This window comes from Ciconia boyciana, chromosome 2, assembly GCF_034638445.1.
Source record: "Ciconia boyciana chromosome 2, ASM3463844v1, whole genome shotgun sequence".
Lineage (NCBI taxonomy): Eukaryota > Metazoa > Chordata > Aves > Ciconiiformes > Ciconiidae > Ciconia > Ciconia boyciana.
In genome coordinates this window covers 117,006,200-117,032,052 of record NC_132935.1, presented here as the reverse complement: position 1 = coordinate 117,032,052, position 25,853 = coordinate 117,006,200, and the positions used below count along the sequence as shown (strand labels likewise).

At 40.7% G+C, this 25,853-nt stretch overlaps 1 protein-coding gene across 16 annotated transcripts in view; it reads left to right on the top strand.

The window, feature by feature from the left end:
* ARPP21 (cAMP regulated phosphoprotein 21) overlaps positions 1-25,853 on the top strand; it is a 144,607-nt gene that overhangs the window by 85,347 nt on the left and 33,407 nt on the right. For 15 of the 16 annotated variants that reach the window (XM_072853703.1, XM_072853698.1, XM_072853707.1 and 12 more), the window contains 5 exons: positions 2,622-2,852; positions 7,452-7,621; positions 9,203-9,307; positions 11,813-12,070; positions 19,716-19,842. In XM_072853703.1, the coding sequence (XP_072709804.1) occupies positions 2,622-2,852; positions 7,452-7,621; positions 9,203-9,307; positions 11,813-12,070; positions 19,716-19,842 (891 nt within the window). The remainder of the gene's footprint in view (positions 1-2,621; positions 2,853-7,451; positions 7,622-9,202; positions 9,308-11,812; positions 12,071-19,715; positions 19,843-25,853) is intronic. The other variant, XM_072853713.1, reaches the window with a different exon arrangement.

The window sequence follows — 25,853 nt, the reverse complement described above, 5'->3', positions numbered from 1 at the left end:
AAATATATTAATGGAAAGTGATGAGAAAATGAAGGTTATTATTATGTCAACTGTGAAGCAGCAAGAAAATTGTAGAAGAATCTAGAAGAAGTAGCCATCATTACATACTGAAAAAAGAGGTTGGATTGTGTAATGGGGGCAAAAATCTCATTTAGTCAAAGTTCCTTTCAGAAGTCTTTAGCAAGACATCTCTTAATGTGAATCTGAATAAAGTCAGATAGTTCTTTTTTTTTTTTTTTTTCATTTGCAACAGTACTGAATTCATTATGTGGTGATTTTTTATTCCAAATTTAGACACCGTGAAAACAGCTAATCAGAGCTACAAAGACAAGATTAATTAGTGTTAATTTCCAAACATTAGTGTTGGAATTTACTTGGCTTAATATGTCTAGACTTAAAATGATAGGAAATAAGTTGCAGTGATGGAAAAAATTAAAATAGATCATTCCTATACAGGATAAATGGAGGCAAAATTGGTTAAGTCATCATTTCTGGGATTTTTTTTTTTAAATATTCAGAAAATTGCTGACACGGTTTTACGTCTTATTTGCGTTCTTTCAAAATCACCAGCTTGTTCTACTGATGTAGAAGAGCAGATCTCTGATCTTTTAAGGCAGACATTTCAAAGTTATCATCTTGGCCAATGTGTGGTGATAGCTCCAGAGGTTGTTGCAGTGCTTCTGCCTACCATTTGATGAGTACATCTGAATTCATTGCAGTCCTTTGGCTTTTAACATTCAGAAGCTGGTAAAGATCAATCCATGATTCTGTTATAAAAACAGCTGAAAGGGGGAAAAGAAAAAAAACAATTGAAGGTCAGAGCCGCAATCTTCTTTTACGCTAACGGCATTTCTTCAGAATAGCACAAAATGGGGAGAGAGAAGTCTGAACTCAGGCTTTGATACTACTTACATGCTTAGAAATAATGGGAGGTTTATGAAATCTCATCACCACTCCTGCATCTCCAGGTAGCTTTCGAACCTGTTGAATTCAATAGGTGATGGAAAAGAGAAAGTAAAGCAAGAACTCAAAGAAACAGCATGAAGTGCATGTAGAAGGGCCAGGGAAACACTGGAAAGGCCCTGGTAACTGCGATAGAAGGAAAATTAAACTTCTGCGGTTGCGTTTACATTTGCGAGGAAGATGCCAAACACTGCTTGCAGCTTGGTGAGGATGACCTCCAGGAATACCTCCGGCAATTTGTAGAAACACTGAAATCTGAAATGATCCAATAAATAAAACTATCCCTGCAGGAACAATCTTTCTGAATTTCCAACCTCAGCCTACAAAGAGGGGAAAAAATATAGCAACTAATACAACTTTGAAGTGTATTTATAGAAATTAAAAATTCCTTATGAAATCTCTAGTACTTTCTTGATTAGATACTGGATAAGCAGATTTAGGGTCCTGCTGGTGGCAAATAGTGCACAGCTCATAAAGAGGACTGTCTCTGTAGCAGGTGCTGCATGAATATGAAGTTTGAAGAAGATGGGTAAAAATGTGTTTTACGCAGCAATTGGCAGTAACCTCTGGAAGGACCCTCTGTTAAGTAACAGGATGCTGGTGTGATTGCTTCAGAGGAAACCTGTTTTGCTCTAATTATGAGGAAATAAATTAATTCCAGTATGGGTTTGAGAATGAATCCAAGGCTCTAAGCAGTCTACTGCTGGGTCCTCCTGTAGTATCCCAAATATGAAAGGATGTAAATTGCCCTCTAAGAGAGAAGTTTGCTAAAAGCTAAGTTTGAGTTCTGTCTTTTCTTTTAATCTATACCTGCAGGAGGGCACTAAGGTGGTTAGTAAGTAATGCAAATGCGTAGACAGTGCACAGAAGTAAAATAAAAGAAGTGGCAATTAAAATATACTTTACTTTTGGGAGGAAGCATCCATACAGACATTTGCTTTCACACCTCCCTTGTATTTGCCTTAACATCCTGCTTTAAGGAAGCTGTTCATCTGAGCCTTACACTCTCAGAGATTCTTGTCATTTTTACGTGAAGCAAATTGCAATCTAATCAAGTAAAATCTCTGAAGTTTGGAAATTGTATTTGGTTTTTAAAATCATGTGTCTCCCTATCCTTCCAGGCACAAATGTGTTTTAGCACATTTGATTTATCTTGATTGATCAATTTTAATAAGCTAGGTGCTGAAAAAATCAAAGTGGCAAAAGTCTTAGGTAGCTTTAAGTTAATACACATGGCACAGCTACCTTGTTACTTGACTGACAACTCAGTTGCTGGTTTGGTTTTTTTTCTTACAGAAAATGTTTGGTGGGGTGGTTTTTTCCCCTTTTTTATTTACAAACCCCATGTTTAGTTTTTATACCTTATGAACCGATACTTTGGCATTATAAACATATGCTGAGCATTTTGTGTTCTGTTTGATAAAGCTATTTACTGGAAGGAGGGAAGCAGGTGTTGCAAGAGGAAAGTGGTCTTTTGAATTGTAGAAATACCACTGGATACTGAGCTCAGCAGGGAGTGGAAACCCCACTCCTACTAGCTGGGCATGGACTAGTGCTCGCCTTGGCAGTCTGTGAAGGCTGTCCTCACATACCCACCACGTCTGGTGGGGACTGGGGTCCCTGGTAACCCCCCCTCTGCGGTTGTGTCTCTCTGTTAGGCTCAGAGTCTTCCAGCAGCGCTGGCTCCTCAGGATCCCTGTCACGAATACATCAGCCTCTCCAAAGTGCATCTCTTGTCCCCGGGGTGACGGCCAGCTCTTCAGGCAACGTGTCCTACCCTGAGAACGGGATGAGTGGCCAGGTGGCCCCCAGCAACACCAGCTATATCATTCTTCCACTTGAAGCTGCAGGGATACCGCCTGGCAGTATCCTTCTCAACCCGCACACAGGTCAGTACGATGCTCTCCTGCCTGGTGCTGCCCTTCAGTGTTTCCAATGCCATCTGGGGAACTGGCAAATTTCATGTTTCTAGAGATATTTTCCTTGAGGCACTTTATGAGGAAGCAAGCAGCAAATATACGTAGAAATGACATTTGGCAGGTTGTTTTTTCAAATCTGCAGGCAAAGCTGGATTGGCTTTCTGAGGCTGTTGTGGCATAGTCGGTGGGAAGTGATGCAAAAGACACTGATGTGGTCCCAAACGGGATATTCGTCTTGTAAAGTCCTGGCGCTCCCTGGCTGTGAATCCTCTGAGATCCCTTTAGCTTCAGTGAGGACAGATGCTCTTCCGTATCAAGCGTGCTGAGATACGGTGCAACTGAAATACAATGCTCAAAGTTTTAGGGATTGTGCTTAACAGCAGAGGAATTTCAGAATGCTTAGAGGCTGCATTTGAATTAGCACTTCAGAGCTAATTTCCTTATGTGATTAGCGATTGTATTTAAATTGGAAGTTCTGTGATAAGAGAAAGTCATAATCTCTTCAATTCTGCATCGTGGCCCTGGTAGTTAGCAGCACTGTGGCACTTGAACGAGGCATTCGCGGTCACCCAAGCACGGTGGACACTTCAGAAACCACTCAGCTTGAACTTGAGTGGTTGCTGAAAGTTTAAGGCAATTTGTTACCTTCTTGGTCCAGATGAAGTCCAGAAAATGTTACACTAGTACTCCCCACAGTATTGTACTGATAGCATTAAAAAGGTTCAGGGAGGTTGAGACTGTGATGCTTCTTCAGTGACTTGGACTATTTCAGCGACCATGACTAGCTGTGTCGTCAACCTTAGCTGCGTTATGCTGGGTTTAAGATAACAAAGCCTATAGTGCAATGTGTTTTCCATTATACTGGGAGCTGAGAGCTGAACTCCAAAATATTTTTTCCGAAGTCCTTAATAGAGCATTCAGGAGCTCTTTATTTGGGGATTTTTATTTATAACCAGTATTTTATGTATATTACACCCCTGTGTTCCAGTATTTTAGTGCAAATGTGTAAAGCTTATTTGTGAGTCTGCTGACTAAAAATACTTTTTTAGTCAGAATGCAGTCAAGAAAAACTGAAAGTTGCAGCGTTTAAGAAAAACACAGCCTTGACAAACTATTAAACCAAACTTTCCACAGACATTTAGAGATAGTAGTATCTGGGGCTGATCAATGTATATCAGCGTGTATAAAATCAGGGAGGAGTTCCTGTTTGTTTAGATTCAAATGTGATAAGTTCTTTCAGAGAAATGACTTAGAAAAGTACATGTTTGTGCAAGTTACTAAAGCCTTTACTACTTATGTGTACTTTTTTTCTCAAACTATTACAGTATTGACATGAGAGCCTAATACTGTCAGCATAAATGGGGGTTTTAGTCATTTCTTAAAATGACTCGGGGAGAGGACAGAATGGGAGGTGGGCATGAGACAAACCCCATCATTATTAATTAACTCATTTCTGTTGTTCTGGTAGTTGACGGTTCTGTCTGTAACACTGGAATTTCTTGGTCAATACAGAAGGCGGCATTTTGTGTGCTACGTGGTCCACTCCCATACAAAACTCCACAGGCCTAGGCAGAAGTCCATCCATAATTCAGGTGATAGAACTGAGAGAAACAGATGAAAGGAATCGCTGCTGCTTTGAGCCCACCAACAGCTGAGAGGTTGTGCTTGTTCCTGGCCACGGCAGGGACAGAGGCTGCAGCTCACCACACTTGCAAGCCAGAAGAGCTGTTTAAGAGGAACATCTCCTACATCTGTTTAGTCAATTTAGCGATTTGCAGCAGCTAGCTCATCTTTTCCCCTGGTACCTAGGGAGTCTTTCTCTGCCGTAGGTATAATGCCTTTCAATAGACCAGAGTACCTGGTCTTCCCTCCTAGTGTGCCTTATTGTCTGCAGAGGCATAATCGAGAGCTCCATGTGTGTTAGTATGTTTAATATTCAGGGAGCAAGTGTTTTTGTGTACATATAATTTTGTGTTTCTTTCAAACCGCATGTTTTGTTTCTGTAGCTCCCTTGTAAATACATACATAGTAAAGAAAATGGAGGGAGCAGATTCTTCTAAAGACTGAAATTCTTGTCTCGGATGTATAGTTTCACGCTGCTACCTGTGCTGGAAGTCAGGCTATACTGTAGCTTCTACTGTGTTTTTAACGTGCAGCAAAATACATGCTGCAAATTTGCCACTCTTTGGGCTCAGAATCTTTGCATCTTATTAGGGTAATGTTACAAAAGAAGCTCTGTAGGAAGGAGACTTAGATTGCTGGATGCTGTGATCGGCTATCAAAGTGATGGATGCTGTCAGAAACATAGATGAAGAGAAGACAGTTTAAAGAAAAGGAAAAAGGAGCTTTGTTTCCCCTAATGAATAGATTTTCTCTCCCTATGTAACACCATTCTTTAGCTCGCTCTTCTCCTCTTGCAGAGTGGCTACTTCCAATCTTTTTCTCTCTTTTGATCATAAAACCGTGTCCTTTAAAGATCTTTGCTTCCTTTCACACTACATAGTCACTGACTGTGCAAGCCTCTAATGACATCCACAGATGCTGTCAGTATCTCCCTGCTCTGATTATACCTCTCAGCTCCTTCTCAGGTGTTGACACTCCACACTTTCTTTTCCATATCTGCAGTTTCCTTTGTTTCTTCTCCTTCCCAAGATACAGAAGCTTCCTGCTTGCTTTGGGAAAAGACCATTTATGTGGCTATGCTGTTTTACTCTCCATTTCACCTGCTTCACCAATCTGTTTTACCCTTTAAAGGATTCCTCTTGACAAGTTCTCTGACTTAACCCCTTTGAAAATTTAAGAGCATTTACGTTTCATTCTTACTCCTTTAAATGATGTCGCAATTTTTGCCCTTCTGTATCAGGGCCACAGCTCATAACTTGCAAATGTCTTCCCTGTTACCATCTGATCTCTCCTTTTCATTTCTTATTTCAAGATTTCTTCATGAAAGGTCTTTTTTTTTTCATCTTAAAAAGCATTGCTGGACCTTTTCTTTTTCAGTTCTGTCATCCTTCGCTGAGCCATGGGAAATGCTCTTTACAGCCTCCCTTGAGCATCTGGCGCAGGCTTCAGGACCCCTTGTCCCGCTCACCCAGTCTGATTGCCCCAGTCTCCTAAAGTACTTCTGGAGCCTGAGGCTCCCAAATCTAGGGAGTCCACGCCATTGTCACCGAGTGTGTTCACAGCAAGAAGCAGGAAATCAGCTAGTGGACAGAACTGCCCCGTGCTGCTCTTCCACTCACTCTAGTCATGACCTTTCTCACTGAGAGCGTGAGCGTGAGACATGCCCAGTAAAATGTGGCAACTTCATCCAGAAAGTCTTCATGCTTTAGAGAGAGAAGGCAAGGTTTCTTTATCTGGTGCTCCTCGTGCATTTCTGACCATGATTAATAAGAGGGAGGAACTGAAAGGCTGAGGAGTAGATAGAACAGGTAGAGACGCTTGTGGTATACAAATCAGAAGTTCATTATTTCACTATTGCTCTCAGTCACCAAATTCCTCCAGATGTCCCTTTTTATCTCAGATATTCATACTTTAGTTACCTACTTTAAACGTTATCACTTCATTGCTAAAATTCTTTTTTTTGCATGGAAACATCTGTAATTCCTTTGCTTTATGAATTTATGATGGAAGTGAAAAGAGAACTGAGGTCATGGAAAACATTTTCCTTTCACAGAAATACCATTTCTTTTTTGTTTGTAAGACAATGACTTGGGTAAACTTTAAAAAATACCCAAAAAAACAAAAAAACCCAACAACAAACAAAAACCCAAACAAACAAACAAACATTGCTTTTGCAAGGTTACTTCCCCCAGCTAAAATATCTGAAGCAAAAAGAGATTCAGCAACAACTTTGGACAGAATTTGTCCTGTATATAAGAGATTTTCAAAGACATCTTAAGTATTTCTTCCTTGATAACTTCCAGTGCTACCTCCTCTAATTACTGCTGCTGTAATTGCGAGTCTTATACTGGAGGCTGTGTTTTTATACTGTATTTTTGTACCACTTTTTGAGAAGTATTGGTAAAGAGTTTGCTTTTTTTATATATATAATAACTTTTGAGGGCACAGCTCTCAAAAGTACAGCACTATGTTGTTAGAACGTGTAAATAAATTAGTAACAAGGGTGGGTTTGGTTTTTTCCTTTCCATACGAACTACACTGTGTCAGGAGTAGTTGTGTACATTTCACTGCTATTGCATAGCAATAAAACGTACATGAATATCCTCTACCTCTAGTGTTTGCTCCAGAGTTCAATTTTAGTACTAATTGATTCATCATTGAATGACTTCAAGTAACCATAGCACCTGAGTCATCTCATAGCCATGGTAACCTTCCACCCATTCCTTGGAAAGTCATACTGCCAAACCAAGTACCTGCTGTCTGCCTTGCCTGCAAAAAAAAAAAAAAAAAGATGGCTGATACTGTAATGAGGCATTGAGAGTGACGAGCATTTTACTGTTGTAGCCGGTCAGCTAAAGAGTGATCAGTTAAAGCAAGGTTGTATGATTTCATACAGAAAACAGTACGTTCTTAAGCGTTCACCAAAGGCAGGGTATTTTGTTTCAGGTCAACCGTTTGTAAATCCTGATGGGACACCGGCAATATACAATCCTCCCAGTGGCCAGCAGACGATGAGGAGCCAGATGGTGGGACAGTCTCAGCAGCAGCCTTCATCCCAGCAGCCTCAGCAGGTTCAACAGCCACAGCAGCAAATGGCAAGTCACCTTGTCACACAGGTAGGTGCGGTGGCCACTGGAAAAATAGAAGAAGCTCTTGGGGATATGAAGGATAACCTAAAGGGTAGGAGGGAAGGATGCAACTAGACAAAATATCAGGATGTTCTTTTTTTCTTTTGAAACAAATGGGGCCCATGATCTGTATTTCCAATGTGGATGAAACAGATGGAGAGGGGAGATTCCTTTCTCAATTCCATCTAAAAGGATGGCTTCATTTTGAAAAGGAGTGTTAAGCAAGTTAGTGTATGTCTACACAAATCTATTTTGCAAAAACCACCTGTAAGTGAAAGCTGAAGCATTCATTCTCAAACTAGTGCAGTTTGTAATTATTTTGAAAGAGCTGGGGACCTTTCCCTGTCCCTTTTGGCAGCAGTGGGGTTGAGTCAAAGAATCAAGCACAACGCAGGGCTCTACAAACTCTTCCATGTCTGGTTATATCAGGCCCAAGCTGCGGGTAGCCCGCTGTCCGAGCACCCCTGCCCCAGACCGTGGGTCTTCTGCCTGTGCCTCGTGTTACGGCCATGATCCTGCTCTGAGCTAGAAGCTCTGGAGCCATAGCAGGAGAGGGGAAGAGCAGCGTAGTTTGGGCACAGTGCCACAGTATGTTGACTCTCTGGCCCCTGGGCTGGCTGTGGCATGCAGCCAGACGTGGCTGAGCATGGGCAGCAGGGTTTGGGTCTGGTTCAAACTTAATTTTGTGGATTGTGTGCCTGCTCTCCCAGAGCAGAGCAGGCAGAGGAAACTACTCAAGCAAGAATCCTACATGCTGTTTACTCGCAGAGCAGCCAAGATCTGCTGTGGCTCTTGTGTGGCTTTATAATTTGCCACAGTTTCATCCCAGGTTACCCAGAAATACAATGTTTAAATTCAGTGAAGTTGCTTTGATTTTACTGGGACTTATGTGTTTGTGGCTCTTATTTCTTGATTCGGTCTTAGCAGATTTAGAAGACGGAGGTAGTACCAAACCTGTGTAAGATTCAGGTTAAATGAGAGATTAAAACGAAAGGAATAGTAAAGCTATTCTAAGGTAATAGTGCTGTAGAAAGTTGTTCTTTCACTTAGATAAGCATCTGCTCCAAGCTGACAGGCCTGTCTCTCTTGTTAATTTGCAGCCTGTTCTTTGTCAATTTTCTTTTAGCTATTGTGTTCTGCCAAAGCAGCTTTAAAATCATTATTCCTTTGCCTATGACACACTTGGAGTTAAATCAGTCATTATCAGCAAAATTCAAATATACACTTACATTGTGCTGCTCTTCCATTTTATTTCTGTAAATTAAATGTAGAATCACAATTTGGCTGTGCCTCATATCAGTAATAAGAAGGCGTAGCTGTGGCTTTATTTAATCTAACAGCCATCAAATATATGAAAATAGGCAGAAAAATCTGTAATACAGAATTGTTTGGTATAAGGCTAAAATGAAGACTAAAATCACAGTACCTGACCTCTTGTATTTGGGCTGGCGATGAGTCACCTGCATTTTCAGAGCTGTATTTGTGATCTTTGTTCTCAGTAACAGAATTCGCTGTTGTTGTTATCTAAGTAGGTTGTATTTATTGTCTTTCACTGTGTTTATTTTGCAGCCTGTTCAGGCAATGCAGCCGTCTTCTCAGTCAGTCCAATATCCAGCAGTTTCTTATCCTCCCCAGCATCTCCTGCCAGTCTCTCCAACGCAGCAGTTTTCTGTGGTACTAAAGATTTTTTTTTTTCCTCCCCCCCCCGAAGTTGGGTGTGTGAGAATGAGTATGGCCAAGAGTGTCTGGGGAGCACTGCAAGTGGTGTCCCATGTGAGAGCCCCATCTAAATCCCCCTTTGCCTTAACACTTTTGGTACTGACAAGCATTTTGTAAGAGCACTTGCACTGATTGTGGTTATCTAACCTGGAGGATGATATTAGGAGCAGGGCTCTCTACCTCATTAGCAGAGCTTCCGGAAAAATGTTTTGTTGTGCCTGTGATAGGAGCTTTGTGTCTCCCTGCTTTATGTCAAGGGAGCTTAAATTGCTAACTTGGACATCTGAGATTTGGGTTATCCCCCTTTTATGTCCACAAAAACTGGAGAAGACACCTCTAGAAATAATTAATTTTTATTTTATATTATTTTATCATTATGCTAAATCCACTGCCTGGATTTATTCCCTGATGATACCAGAGCACTTCAAAAACAGTAGCGGTGAACCAGCTGCAGAAGGTGTGGTATGCTATGCATCATGACAAAGCATCAATGGACATGTATAATAAAAATAAATAGAGTGCTCTTCTGGAGTCTGAATCTGGCTTGGTGCTTACAGGGCTATGATTATACTGTTGTAAAATGAAGCTGACTTTTTAAGAGGCACTACAAGATTTTTTTTCTGTTATTTTTCTCCCTTGCTCTGGTAATCTTGTTTATGACTGATTTTTTTTTTTTTTTTTTTCCCCCAAGGTAGAGATGTCATGTAGTTGTAGTAAGAGATGGAAACAAAGCTGAACAGATCCTTGCAGCTCAAATAATGTTATTAATGTCTGGTAGATGAGCGGTATCATTTAAAGGACAATAAAAAATGTTCCGTGCTGAACAGAAGTTGCATATCTCAGTGCTAATTCTCTTGAAAAGTGTCTTGCAGGCATCTCAGGTTGTTCTAGTGATAATCATAGGAAGGCTGATATTTTTAGTGGCTAATTTAATAGTAAAACTTCACCTGAATTAATGTCTTCAATGTACATTACGTTACACACACAATGTATAAATTACAGGGTTTTGAAGCTCTTGGTCTCTATTGTGCAAATCCAGAGACATTCTGGGCTCAGTGAAGTTTCTTGTAGAATCTGTTTGCAGTCATTTGCCATCCAGGTAACAAATATCCTAGGTTTCTAAAGGCACAACTTCAGACAGATTAGTTAATTAATGTGTTAACTAATTAATGTGCCTGAATATGGGTGTAGGATGATGGTAAAGTTAATAGCATGACTTTCTTACACCACCTGAAGATCTGCCAGGAATGTTTAAAATGTTGGCCCATGGTATTTGCTCTCAAGAGTGGGAGGGTGAGTCTCTGTGCAGTCTCTGGCAGTGCTTTACACAAAAAAACTTTTTAATTTATTTTTTTTTAATTTTGAAGTTTCCTGCCAATAAATACATTGTGCAGGATGGTTTTGGAGAATGAACACCACAGGGATGCGAACAAAATCGAAGAGACTTCTTTTAAAAAATAGCATGGATGTTCTAAGTGAAAAGCATTTTTACAGTGCTTATTCCCCATCGGTAAGGGAGTATAAGGAAGGGACCGTAATCTGCATATTAGCACATGATGGAGTTTTATGCTGGATTTATTACTGTTTAGAGTACGTTTTAATGTCGAGTATTTAAAAGTCTTATGATAGGGGCACAAATGAAGATGCATAGAACCACATTTGTAAATCTTCGACCTTCACAGAATAAACTTGAGTGTTGATTAGTATGGATCTTTTTGTAAGACTGAACCGATACTGTATAGAATCCTTGTCTCACTACCAGCATGTAATGAGACTTAGCTCCATTGACTTTATTTGGTACATTCATCCTACCACAGATTCTGACACACACACGCCTCCTCCCCCCACTCCCCCCCCCCCCCCCCCCCAATAAGGTACTTGTTTCTTTCCAACACTGAATAAAAAGCCTTGAAATAGTAACTGAAGGCTTAGGGTTTTTTTACCTTCTCTATGTTTACAACCTTGGATTTTCAAAACAGTCCAAAAAGGAAAAGGTCTGCACCTGAATCCTGCTGAATTCCTCTTGGGATCATTTTGAAACACAGGTGAAATTACCAGCATGTATTTGGCTGAGGAATTCTGTGTTTGGGGGAAGAGGTATTCATAATGTTATCTTCCTGCCCTTTATATTTAAAATGTCTTCTTTTGAACACTGTAAAGTTCACTTGTCATTTTGGAATTAAAGGGGGGGGGGGGCAGGGTAAAAGCCAAAATAATTGGCTTTTGTGCCAAGCGATGCCATTCACCTTGCAGCGGGGAAGTCTTTGTCAAAGCATTTATAGTGATTTTCATTTTAATTGCCTCTGTTTTTGTAGATACCCATGCAAAGTTTGGCATGTATTTGAGCTGAGTGATTCCTTTCCCCCTCATGCTCTGTTTGAACCTATTTTGTTTTGCTAATTTGCGTGTCTACTGTGGACATCATGTCTACATCATTTTCTACTGCCTTTTGCCCTGCAGCGAGATGACATGACAACACAGTTTAACCAGATGAGCTTAAGTCGTCAATCATCAGGAGACAACCCCGAATCGCCTTCTGGTCCTGTCTACCCGTCGCCTATCTTGCAGCAGCCTGCCCAGCAGACGGGTTACATTATGGCTTCCCCAAGTCAGCAGCTTCCCCCAGGAGGCTTTACAGGTTCGGGTCCACCAGTATCCCAGCAAGTGCTGCAGCCGCCGCCCCAGGGCTTTGTGCAACAACCACCGCCACCTGCTCAGGTAGGCAAAACCTTTCCTGCCAGTTTGGCATGGTGCTCGTTATAACATCAGGAAGAGAATATTAAAAAATTATCCAGATTCTAGATAATTTATTTTTTTTCCCCTGGTAAAAGCTGAGCAGATCTTTAGGCAGCAGGAAACGTGCAAAGCCTCTATCGTTTCCTGGGTTTCAGTGATTCCTTCCCTATCCTCAAACCATTTTCTGAACATACGTTCGTAGTCCAGGACACATCTGCACATGAATATGAAGGAGGAGGGTGAGTAAATATCCGTAGTCCTTTTTCCCTGTATGTATACCAAAAGAGCAATATGCACATCAGCCCAGGTAGTCGTTAATCATATTTAATTGACTTGAACATGTGAGATGTCACAGATCAGTAATTTTAACTGTCTTCCTGAAGACTGATTATGTTTTACTGTTCACTACCAAACATCTCTACTTGTCTCCTGGGTACCTTTACAGAATATTGAAAGTGATTACTGTCAAGAAGTAAAATGCACAGATGACTTTCTGGCCCATTTTCAAGGCATACACTTTAAAAAGCCAGATTTCTTTATCCAATTATAGATAACTTCATTTAAACTCTACTTTAAAATGGTATTAATACTATTTCTCCTGTTTTCATTTTATCCTTTGGAAGAAAATATATAAAAAAAATTAAGTAAAAAACTTAATTTCTCTTAATGTAAAAGTAGTGTAAACCCTCCTGGATTTTTGTTTGCCACTTCTTACTGAAAATCTCCAGTTGTGTTTGTTAATGGGATTCTGTATTGCCACAGTAATGAAGAATTTATACTGTTATAATGTTTTAAGTGGGCTAGAGATCTAGTTAATTAGATCACTAATTAACAATAAAAGAAATCTGAAGACTACTGGATGCTCACATCCCATAGAAGACTGTGACATCCATAGTTACTAAAAACTTTTGGGAAGAAAAAATGACCTGAAGAGCAGAATCCCCTGATGAATCCTCGTCTCCTCCTCTAGACTGTGTCTCCTAAGTAAGTAGAGACCGTCCAGGCTTCTCTCCTCATGTACAACCATCCGGTGCCCTCAGTGGTTTCAAGCATCATTTAATCAAACCTCACAACACTTCTAGTGAACCAGATAAATGCGAGCAGCTCCATTTTACAAGCTGTCACCGCAGCAGGCGAAGCGATGCGTTTCCCAGCCCTGCTGGCTGAGGTTTGCTGCGGGAGCTAAGGGGGCTGCAGCATCGTGCTGCCTGCCGTGGCGAGGGACCCCGTGCCGCCTCCTCTCCCTCTTCGGGTGAGACCAGGTTTGCAGCCCGCCCTGGGGTCTCTGCTTAGACCCCCCTTGGTTGACTTTGCAGAGGCTGGTTCTGTGGGTTTGCCCGCAGCTCTTGCCTGTGTGTGGCTGAGCCTTCATCACCTGGGGGGGGGAGCATATGCAAGCTTTCACCCTTGTGTATGCAGCAGGGTGCAGAGTTTTCACTCAGTCTGGCATAGTGTTACTCTGTGAAGCTGTTTTCCCTCATTAATACTTACTCTGGTGCTACTGGAGAGGCAGATGAACTTCTTCAGAGGACAAGTGATGAGGAGGTGCCTTTTCATACAGAGGCTGCTGTAGGACCAGAACCATACTGGTGTGTCTAATGGCCACTGTGTCTCTGTCCCTACCCAAAATACGGTATGTACAGGCACTTTCCTCCTACGTTCTAACACAGTGGAAGGTTACTGAGGGCAGAAAAATATCTTTTGGGTTTGCAGCAACTTCAGTTATTTCACTGGGGAATGGTTTGTCCTCGGAGGGTGTAGAAAGGTGAGAAATACAGTGCCGTCAGCTTCCTCTGCATCCACTGCACCACATGCACCATTCATGTCCAGCTTGTCGCTATTCAAAAAAATCCTTGTCTTGTCCAGATACCTGTGTGGAAGAGGGTGCAAGGAGGGGTCAGTCCCTGCTGCCCGTGTGCCTATACCGTGAAAGCGCAGTGGCCTTGGTCTGCCAGGAGGGAGAGGGGGCAGCAGCTCTTTGCATCCGCATGCGCAGATGGCAACTTCTGATCGACATTTCAAGTTTTAATTCATTCCCTTCAGCCCTAGAATATGGCAAGGTAGCTTGCATACTACCTGTAGCACGCATACAGCAAATAGGGGATGCCTCTTATAGAAAGATGAGTGAAGCCTTGGGAAGTAGTAGTTCCTCTGCACTAACAGCTCAGCTTTCTGCGCAGGGCAGCTAGACCCTGGCTTCCTGTCCTGCCGGTGGCAAAACTTCACTGCAGCAGTGGCTATTGTCAATCTGCATCCCCTGTTACTCTTCTGGGCTTAGATGCAATAGTAAGGCTGCTCTCAGATGCCAAAGCAGGCGGTCTGAGGCAGGCTTAAAAAAAAAAACAGGCAATAAAAATGGTAATGCATGCAAAAACATTATGTGATGCATTAATCAATGCAATGCAATCAATGTAAAAGCACTTTCATATCTTAAATGTTGCTATTGAATTCATACCAGTAAAAAAGAGGCTTGACTCTAATGGCTAATTAGTTCCTGTAAATGCATTGCTGATGAGGTTCTAGCGGGTTGGCTGTGGGGCCCTGTATGCTGTTGGAAAATATCAGAGCAAGGAGAACTTGGGTGGAAGTCCTGTGAGTATGATAATTTCCTTTGGGAAAGGAGGAGAAAGAAATGCTCTCCAAACCCGAAGGTACTGCATTAAAATTATTAGCTTTTATATTAAAGTTCAATTAGATGTGGCTCTACAGCTGCTCTCCAAGATTCTCTCTTCCAGTCTATATCAAAGCAGAAGCAGACTGAGTTTGAAATGACATGCCTAAGAGGTGGTGAGAGGACTCTTTGCATTTCTTTTGCTGCTTCTTTCATCACAGCTGTTCCCCAGCTTGACAATAGAGTCATGATTTAATAACCTGAAAATAATGATCTGTCTTCGTTCAGCCAATTGGGGGAAAAAAACAAAAACAAAACCAGAAACCAACTATTACTCTGGGTTTGCTGAAAGGGACTTTTATCAGCAAATTTCTGTTTGCTCTCTGTATCACAGACAGCAAACATACATCTTTACTTTCTCCATTTTCTTCTATTGTCAATTTTCTTCTCTTTCTGATGGTTCTTCTACAGCACTTATGGGCCCAGGCACTTCAACAAGGGTCCACATTCGGTTTTTGCAGCACACTCTCATTGGTGCTTGTCATTGCTCTGCCTCTGCAAATGAAGAAATGGGAAAACTGCAAGTACTATGCCAATGGGAAAGCATATACTTCCTTTAAAGTTATTTTTGTCTCAGAATCACTCTTTGTGGAAGCTGTACTGGAAAAATTATGTCCAAAAATGAGATGGAATGAATTCTTGGAGAGTCTGGGAGAAGTAATACACATGTTGAGGCATTTTTCACCGGAATTAATTTTTGTCGTCTCTGATTTTTAGCTGTCTCTTTGCAGAAGCCCCTTCCTAGAGAGTCCATAGCTACCCTAAGACAAAATCTTTATTCATAGCATGTCTCCTCTAGGAAATTTGTTATGAAAAAGGCTGAGGAGTCACTGCAAGTGAGTGAGTCTTTCCTTGATGATCTCAGAAGGTGATATTGGAGGACATGCCTGTAGTTGCACACGGGCCATTATTTTTTGTTGCTGTGATTGTAATTATTATGGAGGATGGGAGGTAGGGGGAGGGGAAATAATCTTGAACAATGACTGATCCCAGTCAGTTAGGTATTGGGAAGAAATGGTACCTCCATGTGTCCATACATCACTGTGGTTTCTGTTGTCTTCACACCCATTTATGCAACTGTATCTGCCATTAGCAACAGTGTCAGCGTCACTAATCATCTGAATGAAGGTGTTAATCCAAACCGAACTGGGTGTCAGTGATGTTAAGAGAAGGTGGAATACCTGTCTGATGGCAGAATCAAGCTGTAAGTCACTAGGGAGATAGGTTAGGAAAATAAAGGCTTTCAGGCTGATACCTGAAAGATGTATGGAATCCTATTTCTACCATGAGGAGATAAACAACATACCTGTGAATTTAAGGGGTTCTGTTAGAGAGCAGTCCAAGGGAGACCTGGTCTGGTAATGGGTTTCAAACTGTACATGGACAGAACAAAGCAGAAAGCCAATGCTGTATTGAGTCTCTGCCCATCATCTAGAGAAAAAGCACATTAGGAGGAGGAAAAAGTAATGCCTGTTAGTGCCATTTCATGAGTGTCTCTGAAGTGATGTGCCTAGTTCTGTTACAGTTTAAGTTAAATAAAGAAAATTATGTATATGAGAGAAAAAATAGAGATACGTTGGAATGGTCAGCCTACAAACAAGGAGAGCATTCACCTTCAAAATAAGGATAGCCAAGGGGGTAAGGATCATCTGTCAACTATTTCCATGGTAATTATTAAAGGGGGGGATTTTTCACAGTGTCAAAGATTAAGATCAAGAAACTATGCTTTTAGATTAAAGAACACAGTGTTTACTTAGGTTATGGTCTTAGGGGGGCATATTTATTTATTTATTTATTAGGGTAACCATATAACTGTGTTGGCATGCTCGTTAGTGTAGTGGAAACTTCCTGGTTCTGTAAATGAAATATGTTACACAAGCAAAAGGTCCAAGCTTAGACTGGGCATTCACATGGGAAAGAAATTCAAGTATAATTTGGCATGTCAGTAGGCTGCTACAGAAATGTAATGTTTTTTATTGAAGAGCACATAAGCAGAGGTGTTAGTAACACTGATGTAATGAGAAACTAAAAAATTCAAGAGGGTCAGAGTAGATGATGTAAGCGATACTTGTTATCTCTGATCCCTCTAATTCCACTGTTCACTAAAGTAATATCAGAAGGACAAATAACATGTTTCATCTAACTGATGCAGAGATGTACTCAAGATAAATGAAAATGGATCCTTCTAAACCCCTCAACCACAAAAGACCTAGTTTATCCGTGTCTATATTTTACACCAAGCCCTTCTTTTAATGTCTGATCTCTTAAAAAAGAAAAAAAAAAAAACCAAAACCAGACAAGAAGCCAAACAAACAAACAAAACAAAAACCAAAACCAAACCTCTTCTGTGCAAGTCATGTATGTATGATTACTAGCAAATTCATCTATTAATCTAAATGAAATGATTTTTTTTTACCCAGTGCTCCTACTACTAACATTTTTCAGGCTGATAGATTGCACTCTGATAAGCTTCTAAATGGGGTATATAACAAACGTATTCCAATGAACTGAGAATATGAGAGAAAGGGAGATAAACCCTTTGACTAACTCTGAGGTGTTATCTGTACGGTCAAAATAAATACCTGTTTCCAAATTACTCTGAATGCTTCAGTGTATGTATATGTTTTTGTGTTAAGCATGTTCAGCTATAAACCTTACTTCGAAACCTATACTCATCAGGCTATGTTTTAAAGTTAATACCTACAGAATCTTTCCACAAGAGATAATTCACATTGTCCTCATGATGTGCTTGTGTATTCTCAAATGTCTAGGGGCTTGTCTGCACAAGGAAAATGAGGAAGTTGAGGGTAAATCAAATAAATTTAAATCCTTCAAGTGAGATTAAGCTGCAGCCAGGAGAAGTCAGAGTATTTCCACAGGGCTTTAATATTCTTTAATTTGTAGAATACGGTAATAGAAAATAAAGACTATTTGAGATGATGTCTTCTCTGTTCCCCTGCTCCGAGGCAGGATCAACTATTTGCATTGACTTTACTTAGGCTGAGTCATCTCACGTCTTTCAAGTCCCCTACTGTAGAGGTTTCCACAAGATGAGTTTATCATGCTAAACTTGCCTGATCCCTTATTTACACTGCTATGATGTTTAAAGAGTGATTTTTGCACCTGAAATGTGTGGGTCAACTTTCCTATACCTTGTAGTTTTTCTTTGCAGAGAAACAAATTCATCATGGTTTTGTCCATTTTACAAAGGTATTTTGCTTTTACTACTTTAGTCTCTAACAAAACAAATGACTTGAAGGCAGGCTGTAGCCATTGGGTGTCACTTGGTATTGCCTGGGGGGAGGATAGCTTACAATATTTTTCCAATTGAAACGTTCTTGTCTTCCTGGTATTGGTTTGAATCTGGCTGATAATATTGGGGGAGGAGGGAAGAAAAAACAAAAAAGCTATGTGATTTCCATTGATTCAAGAGAAAATGAATAGACCTTGAAGAATGAATGGGTATTCAATCTCTTGATTGACAGGTGATATTGACTGTTAGTTGGTGTGGGGGTTTCACTTCACCAACATCGCAGAGTCCAGTTCTGTTGATCCTGATACTTTTCCCATGACAGTTACCTATTCAGTAGTCTTCTACTTGCCAAATTAGCCATCCATACCCTCTTCTTGGCTAGTCTTTTGTATCTATGCCTGTTCTCTCTCATTGACATAATCTCTAGAAAAATTTCTGATCTCTCTTATGATGTTCTACCAGTATACAAAAGGATGCAGTTACCTTTACTCTGCTAATACTTTACTTTATGGGTAGTCAAGTTGAATGAGCTGTTCCAGGAACATTTCCTCCATGCAAATAAAAGTGGCAAAAATAATTCTTATTTTTGTATGAAAAAAACAAAAAGCATTTGGTATCTCTGTGCATGTGTCTGAGCAGGATAAATGCTACACACAAATTAAAAAAAAAATATTGTATGATTTATAAGGACATGCTGACAGATGTGGCAGAAGTCAAGAGAGGAGCAATGTTCTCCCAAGACTGTGCCCTCTGCAGTTTGTTGATACCATACGCTGCTGAACTCTGTCACGTACCTACAGAATCCACTGCAGCTGAAAATGAAAAATTTTGAGTGCTTTGAACTTGCCAAGGGTCAGTTGAAAACTGTTTAGCTCAAATGTCTCAGTAATGGTGGCACAGGATGTATAGGAAAAACCTTTAGCTCCAGTCACCCTTAAACTTCCATGTTCAGCTATGTGATAAGGTGATGTAGTACACGTTGCTCTATAATGACAATAATAATAGCAAAAAGAAGCCCACCTGGCAGAACTTGCTGACTCAATGCCTACCCTCAGCTCCTGCAAGAAAACAACTATGATTGTTTTTTGAGCTGTAATTGTATTCACACCAAGTACGAGAGAAGCTTTACAAGGAAACGTTCATGTAAGGAAGGATGTAGCTGTTAAACAAAAGTGTGAATTTAATAATCGTTTCTTACAAGTGTTAAGGGCACACACACTCCATCTTTCCCTGTATCTCGCTTCTATATATTTTTACTCCAGGCCATTCTTTACTTCGAATTGACCATTTTCTCCAGAGTTCACTTAATGGTTTAACATGCTGTCTATATGTATTATGTTGATATGGAAGGTGTTGTTTGCATCCATTTTTATGCAGCATTTGATATTTTACTGTGATTTCCTTGGTGTATGCATGTACCTTTTAATGCGTCCTGTATGTTTTTGTCTCTTTCAATTAAAATTATTTTTATTCTGTTTCTTAAAGTATCTGAGAAGAAATTTGGGCACTGATACACCTTTTCTTAGTGAAGCTGAAAGCAAGCAGCAGCTCTTGAAGAGACACAATGCAAACCTCTCCTCTTGATTACTGTTACCACTAACATGCTTGACTTGAACTCTTGTTCCCCTACCAGTTTTGTTTTATTTTGTGAATGTTTGAGTTTTAGAGTATGCAGTTATCCGCTGTTCTCTCTTTCTCTGCAGATGCCAGTGTATTATTATCCATCTGGTCAGTACCCTACCTCAACAACTCAGCAGTACAGACCCATTGCCTCAGTTCAGTACAATGCACAGCGAAGTCAACAGATCCCACAGACTGCACAGCAAGCAGGTATTTACATCTGTTACTCATTTCTTCAGCTGCTCGTAGTGCCGTTGCTGGTGAAACCTATTGGTTGCATTTTAATTTTGAATTTGAACAACGGAGGAGAAAGCTGGTCACTGTTCTGTTTGAAAATATGGTGAGAATTACAAATTGAGAAACCCTTTGCTTGGAGATACTGAGCAATGGAAGAGCAGAGGTTGTGTTCACCACCACTGCTGTCCTGCATGCAGTGCCGTGTCCTCAGTGTCCATGCTCTACGTGATGGGGCACAGAGAGCGCTGGGAGGGAACTGGTGTGAGCAGTCACGTTGCATGTTCAAGCCAACCGTTGTGGTTTGTCCTTCATCATGCAAACTCCCCAAACATTTGTAAGACTCTACATGGTGGATAGGTTTGCAGTAATGCAGAAGGGGCCAGTTGTGCTCCACCACCTTCTGCTCTCCCTGCACCCGAGAAGCGGCGAGGTGGTCCATGTGGTTGGTGCCCATTGGGACCAGCTCCCCGCAGCGATGTGCGGCTGGAAGGGGGGCCGTTACACTGTAAGAGAGTGAGTAGCAGGTCTCACAGTGAACCGGTCTCTTTTCCTGCTGTCATGCCTCTCCTGATGACACCAGAGTAAGAGGGATATAGGCAGAATTGGGCTGGTGCGTGTTGGGGAAGGGCAGGGGTTGTGCTCATGAAAGGGTCCTCGCATTTCAAGGGAATAAACAGTTCTTCTGGTTTTGGAGTGTGTCTTGTTTTTGTTTTGTTTTTTTTAAGTTGTTGACTGTGTGTTTCTTTAGTGCACACCTCCCCTTGTAGGGTGTCTCAAACCTAGGTGTGTGTGGTGTGTTGTTTTCCCAGCAGGACTTACAATTACAGACGTGCCAGGTAGGACAAAGCATTTCTCTTTCCATCTGGGTTTGGCAGAAACCCTTCTGAATGGCAAGGCGAGTTCCCTGCAAAGGCATTGATATGAAATTCTTTTTAGATGCAAGTCGAGAGCCCAGACATGAGAAGTGAACAAGACTTATGGGGTCATCCAGCCCGTCAACCTGTCTCTGTAATGCAGCTGCTGGCAATTTTGTTCACGCTCTGTCAGGCGCTCAGGGAAACAAAGACACAGCAAACACAGCTATAGCTAAGCAATTGATTACTTTCTTTTTTTTTCTTTTTTTTTTTTTCCCCCTAAGCTGTTCTATGCTCTAATCAAATGAGTGTTGTTTTGGTCAGTGTCGCAGTGGCTGACTGTGTCTGTTTGCATAACTTTGTATTTATACATTCCTGAGAGAGAAAGGGGTGAGATATTGCACAAATGTCATCTGTCTCTTCTGACTTCTCCTGCCTGATAGTCTGGTACCATACTTATTATCTCTATATAGTGGGTCTTTGAACCTAAGTGCAAATCAACTTAGATGACATTATCTGGGTCTACTGTGTTGTTATAAAACCGTATTTATCAGTTTAATGCTACATCTATAGCACAGTGGAAATTATGGTAAATGAAGCGCACAAGAGATGGTCTGAAGCACTTGAGTGATGTTCTGGAGAAGATCCAGCTATTTTGATCTTGAGGAAATCCTAGTTTTAAAGATATATTGTAGCACAGGAGCTGTTATGTTTGAGTACAGACAATGCAGAGATGCAAATGCTAATTTTGTTTCTGTGTTTACTGCATCATTTTCCTTACGTGTTTGGAAAACATGAGTCAAGGAGTTTGTGTAAAATCTCTAGCGCATCAGTCTTTTCCTGCAATTCGCTCTTTCAGCTGCCTGCTCAGTTGGAAACATTATTCTTATCTGTTGTTTAAAAATGAAAACATTGTGACTACGGTTTAGACTCCCTGCTGTGGGGATGATTTTAAGCGTTTAGCTATTCTCAGATCTCGAGACTTGGCTGAGAAGAGATTCCTCAAGCTGGTTGATTCCTTTGGGCTCAGATACATCCTTTCCCATAGTCATTGTCTGAGCATGTGATAGGCATGCCAGGAAGCAGCTTGCAGTTTCCTACAGATCTTTTCTTGGGGATGGCATAAGGATCATTCAAATTTATGTTCCACTGCATCCCTTGGCATTTGGAAAATAACTAGCTTTCCAAAATGTCACATAATTTGTACTAAAATAAAAGAGAAATTAAAGTATAGGAAAGTATATTATTTATGCTACAGATTTATTGCAGGAGATTCACTGTAAGCACTGCGACACCAAAAAACCAAGTGCTTCAGTGATGGTTTCAGGTGGTTTCATGCCCGGTGTCACTGCATGTGCTTTTCTTCCCATCAGCCTGCCCTCACATATACATTTTGCTCCTCGTGTGCCCTGTGGCCGCAGGCCACCTGCAAAATCCTCATCTCTTTTGGCTCCTCTTCAATGCCAGAAGCTTCTTGCTGAGGAGGAGACAGTGTTATGGCACTGCAGCAGATTGACTGGTGGCACCTAAACAGAGCGAGTGACAGCTGACTGGTAATGCAGCCTTTTGACGGTAGGGAAGGTGAGCTGGGGCACGCCTCTACTCTTTCAAGCCACTGATTTTTATGAAACTTTAGTGATGTCATGTCTTTGCAGCTTCCATCTCTGTGTCAAACGTGATAGAAATTAGATGACGAGCTCAAAAAGTTACTCTGAGGGTTATTTGAGGGAAAAATAGCAGAGTAATCACACTCATTTTTCCTTCAGAAACCAGTTTTTTAAAAAAACAAAATACAAAACCACCAAAAAATGCTATAAATCATCCTAGAAACTTGTACCTGACTGGAAAATAACAGTCAATGAGCGAGCGTTTCAGACTGCAGTTTCCCTTCAGATCAGCACGTGAGCAGGTTGTGCAGGAGCTGGGGATAACTAGGGGCAGGAAAATGAAGATGTGAAGGAGAATACCGCTGGTGAAACAGAGCGCAGGTCGGGAATATTGGGGACGGGAAGAGGGGGACAGATGGGAAAGAGACAGAGGGAACTATGATTTCTGAAACAGTTTCCCCAAAGACCTCACAACACTTGCTGCCGCTTTGGAGAGCGGACGGCTGCAGTGCAGGCAGGCCTGTGGGAGCCCGGGCTGTCTGCCTGTACCTGCTGGCTGGCTCATTCGGCAGCGTCAACAGGGAGACAGCCTCAGCCTGGCAGCTCAGAAAATGCTGTATTAAAATAAAAAAGTTTGCCTGCTTGGAGGAGCTTTTGGAAGCTTTCAAAGCAGCAGCAAGGAGTTCAGATCTTACTTTCCCCACTTTGGGCTGCAGAGGTGAAAGTTTGATCTAATGCCAGCAATTTGTGTTCATTTTTCTTAGAAAAGGTCTCTTCAGGAGCAGAGTGATATTGATGACTTTTACAGCAAACAGCTGAAGTAAAATGTCAGCACAGCATCTGTGGTGGCAAAGGGAGCCTGTACACTCTCGTGGCTCTGGAAGGAGAGCAATATTAAGTTAAAATGGCTCCAGGGCAGAAAAAAAGATGAGCTCACCTAAAATTAGATTAGAGCTCTGGCAGCAATAAATCATTTGGAGAGAAGGATGAGAATTTTTCTGTGTGTTTATTTACCATTTTTATTTTTATTTTTTTTTCTTAAGTGCTGGTTTGTATGAGAACATACGTGACCCATTTTTCGCAGAAGCCTGGTGCAAAGAGAGTTGGCCATGAAGATTTTATAAAAACCTCTGCCATTTGAATTGCATTCATTTCTGTTCAAGCCAGAATGTGGTATCTGACGGCGAGGTAGCATGGTCTGTAAACAGAAATACTTTTTTTTCCACTCAGATACACACCATCGTTGCTCTTCTTCATTATGCTTCTTCTGCACCATTCTTGTGTCCAGTCCTGCGCAATGCAAAGTTTTTCAAAGTGTTGCCATTGAGTGGGGCCAGGGTCAAGCCAGCGTCTGTCACACTGTGGCAGGCATAGGACATCGTAGGTGGATTCTTAGGACATGTGCAGGCAGCCGTTCTCAAAAACAGCATGCTCATTTTTCAAACTGTTTGAGTATGTTGCTATTACTCATTTCTGCACTCTATAACAGATGATACTTAAGGTACTGTGAAATGCCCAGTTCTGTAACTACACAGAAGAAAATATTATTTCTGTATTCCCATCTAGCAGCACTCTATAAATTGCACGTTTGGCATCATCAGTATTTCATTCTTCAGTAATTATCTCTATATAGATAGTTTTGAAAGCTTTTAATCCTAGTTATTGTGTTTGAATAGAAAAATAGAGATATATTGATGATAAATTAGTAAGGATTTGTATTTTGTCATGATAGAAGAAATCAGCAATGTCTTACTTTATATCTGTGTCTCTGTTTTCTTTCATTATAGCAAGTGCTGTGCACTTCGAGGATTTTTCATCTTTAAAGTGCTTCATAAACACAAGCTGGATAAGTACAGGAGTATTACTTTGGGATATGTACTGCTCTTACTGCTGTTCACAAATGAACAAGCTGCAACAAATTACATGATTATTTTCCTACTTTGGTTCATTGTTGTATGTCTGCTTTATGTGTTCCAGATAATTTCATAGCGCAACAGAAATTTTATGGATAAAATAATATTTAGATTCTCGTTTGGGCCACAGTTCTAAAAGGCAGTTAGCTTGGTTGATCACACAGTTGTAAGGTAAAAATCTGTGGCATGTGTTTTGCGTCAGTAATGAAGATCATCTTTTGAGGAGATTAAAGCTAAGATCTATAGTATTTGCTTGAAAAATCTTCCAGTCAAAAGTTTACACTATAATATTTCCAGAGAAAATAAGATGGTATTTGGCATAATTGGATGGTGTTTAATTCCTGCAATTAATGTAATGATTTTAGGATTTCTCATACATTTGAGAATCAACAAATGTTGCCATTATAACTTGTTTCAGTGCCCAGATAGCATAGGAAAGGCTCAGATTGCATAGGAAATCTCTGCTTTTTCCTAAAAGCAGAATAGTCGGGTTTGTACAGTAGCACCATGGAAGTTGCTATGTGAGGAAAGTATATATCTGAACACTGCCTGGATGTAGAGTCCTTTCTTAATAAGTATCCATGGATCTTCTGTAGACAGCAAATGTTTGTCTTGAAGGAAAGGTAATATTTCTGATGGAGTACTGTATTATTAGCCTTTACAGCTTCCAATAAGGAAAAAGAGGTAATTGTCTCTTTAATGCACCTCTGAAACAAAATTTAAGGGAAGATAAAACGTACCTTAACAGAGTCCCTAAATTTGTTTAGGTAGAAATCAGAGTCAAATTGACAATGAAATACTGAATTTTTGTTTAATTCAATCATTTAGGTGTCAACATAATTGAAGAGTGTTATCTTCAAGTCTCTGTCATCCTCTTTGTCTTCTGAAAGCACTTGTCACTATAAACTGATACTGAGAGGGAAAAAAACAAGGGGGGGAAGGGAAATGTGCAGCACTAAAAAAAAATTGGTTTGTTATGGTCATTAGAGAACCTTATAAAGAAAGATTGCAGCTTTCTACCTTCATTAGCAACCTGACAGGAGCTCATGGTCCATGAGAGATTTGTTTGCATAATTCCATCTATAATTTCTGTGCTTATATAAACATAAACAACTTCAATTTTTAAGTATCTAATTATCTGAAGAAACTATTTCTCCAACAGTAATTGCTTACTGCACTATTGAAACAGATTTGTACTGAAGGTGTCCATCTGTGTTTAATGCTATATTTTTTTACAGCAGATACTGCTTCTCCTGAAAAACATTGCGGGGGGGTGTGTCTCATTTTTACAAGGGCTTGATGGGAACGGGAGGGACAGAGCCCTACTGTTTTAGATACTTAAGCATAGTGCTGCGTTCATTAATGTTGATGTAAGGCTTTGAAATTTAAAAGCATTTTATGCAATGGTAGGGCCAGATCAAGGAGGAGTTTGCAGCAATTACAATATGAGGACTAAGTTCAAAATTGTGATCTTGAAGTGATCCACACCAATATTATTAGTTTCTGTCCAAATATTTTGTTTAAGTTGCCCAGAAACTTAAAGCTTTACCTACAAGTGCTTCCATTTTGACAGTACTGAGTGTCTCTGGCCAAAAGCATCTGCAAAGCAG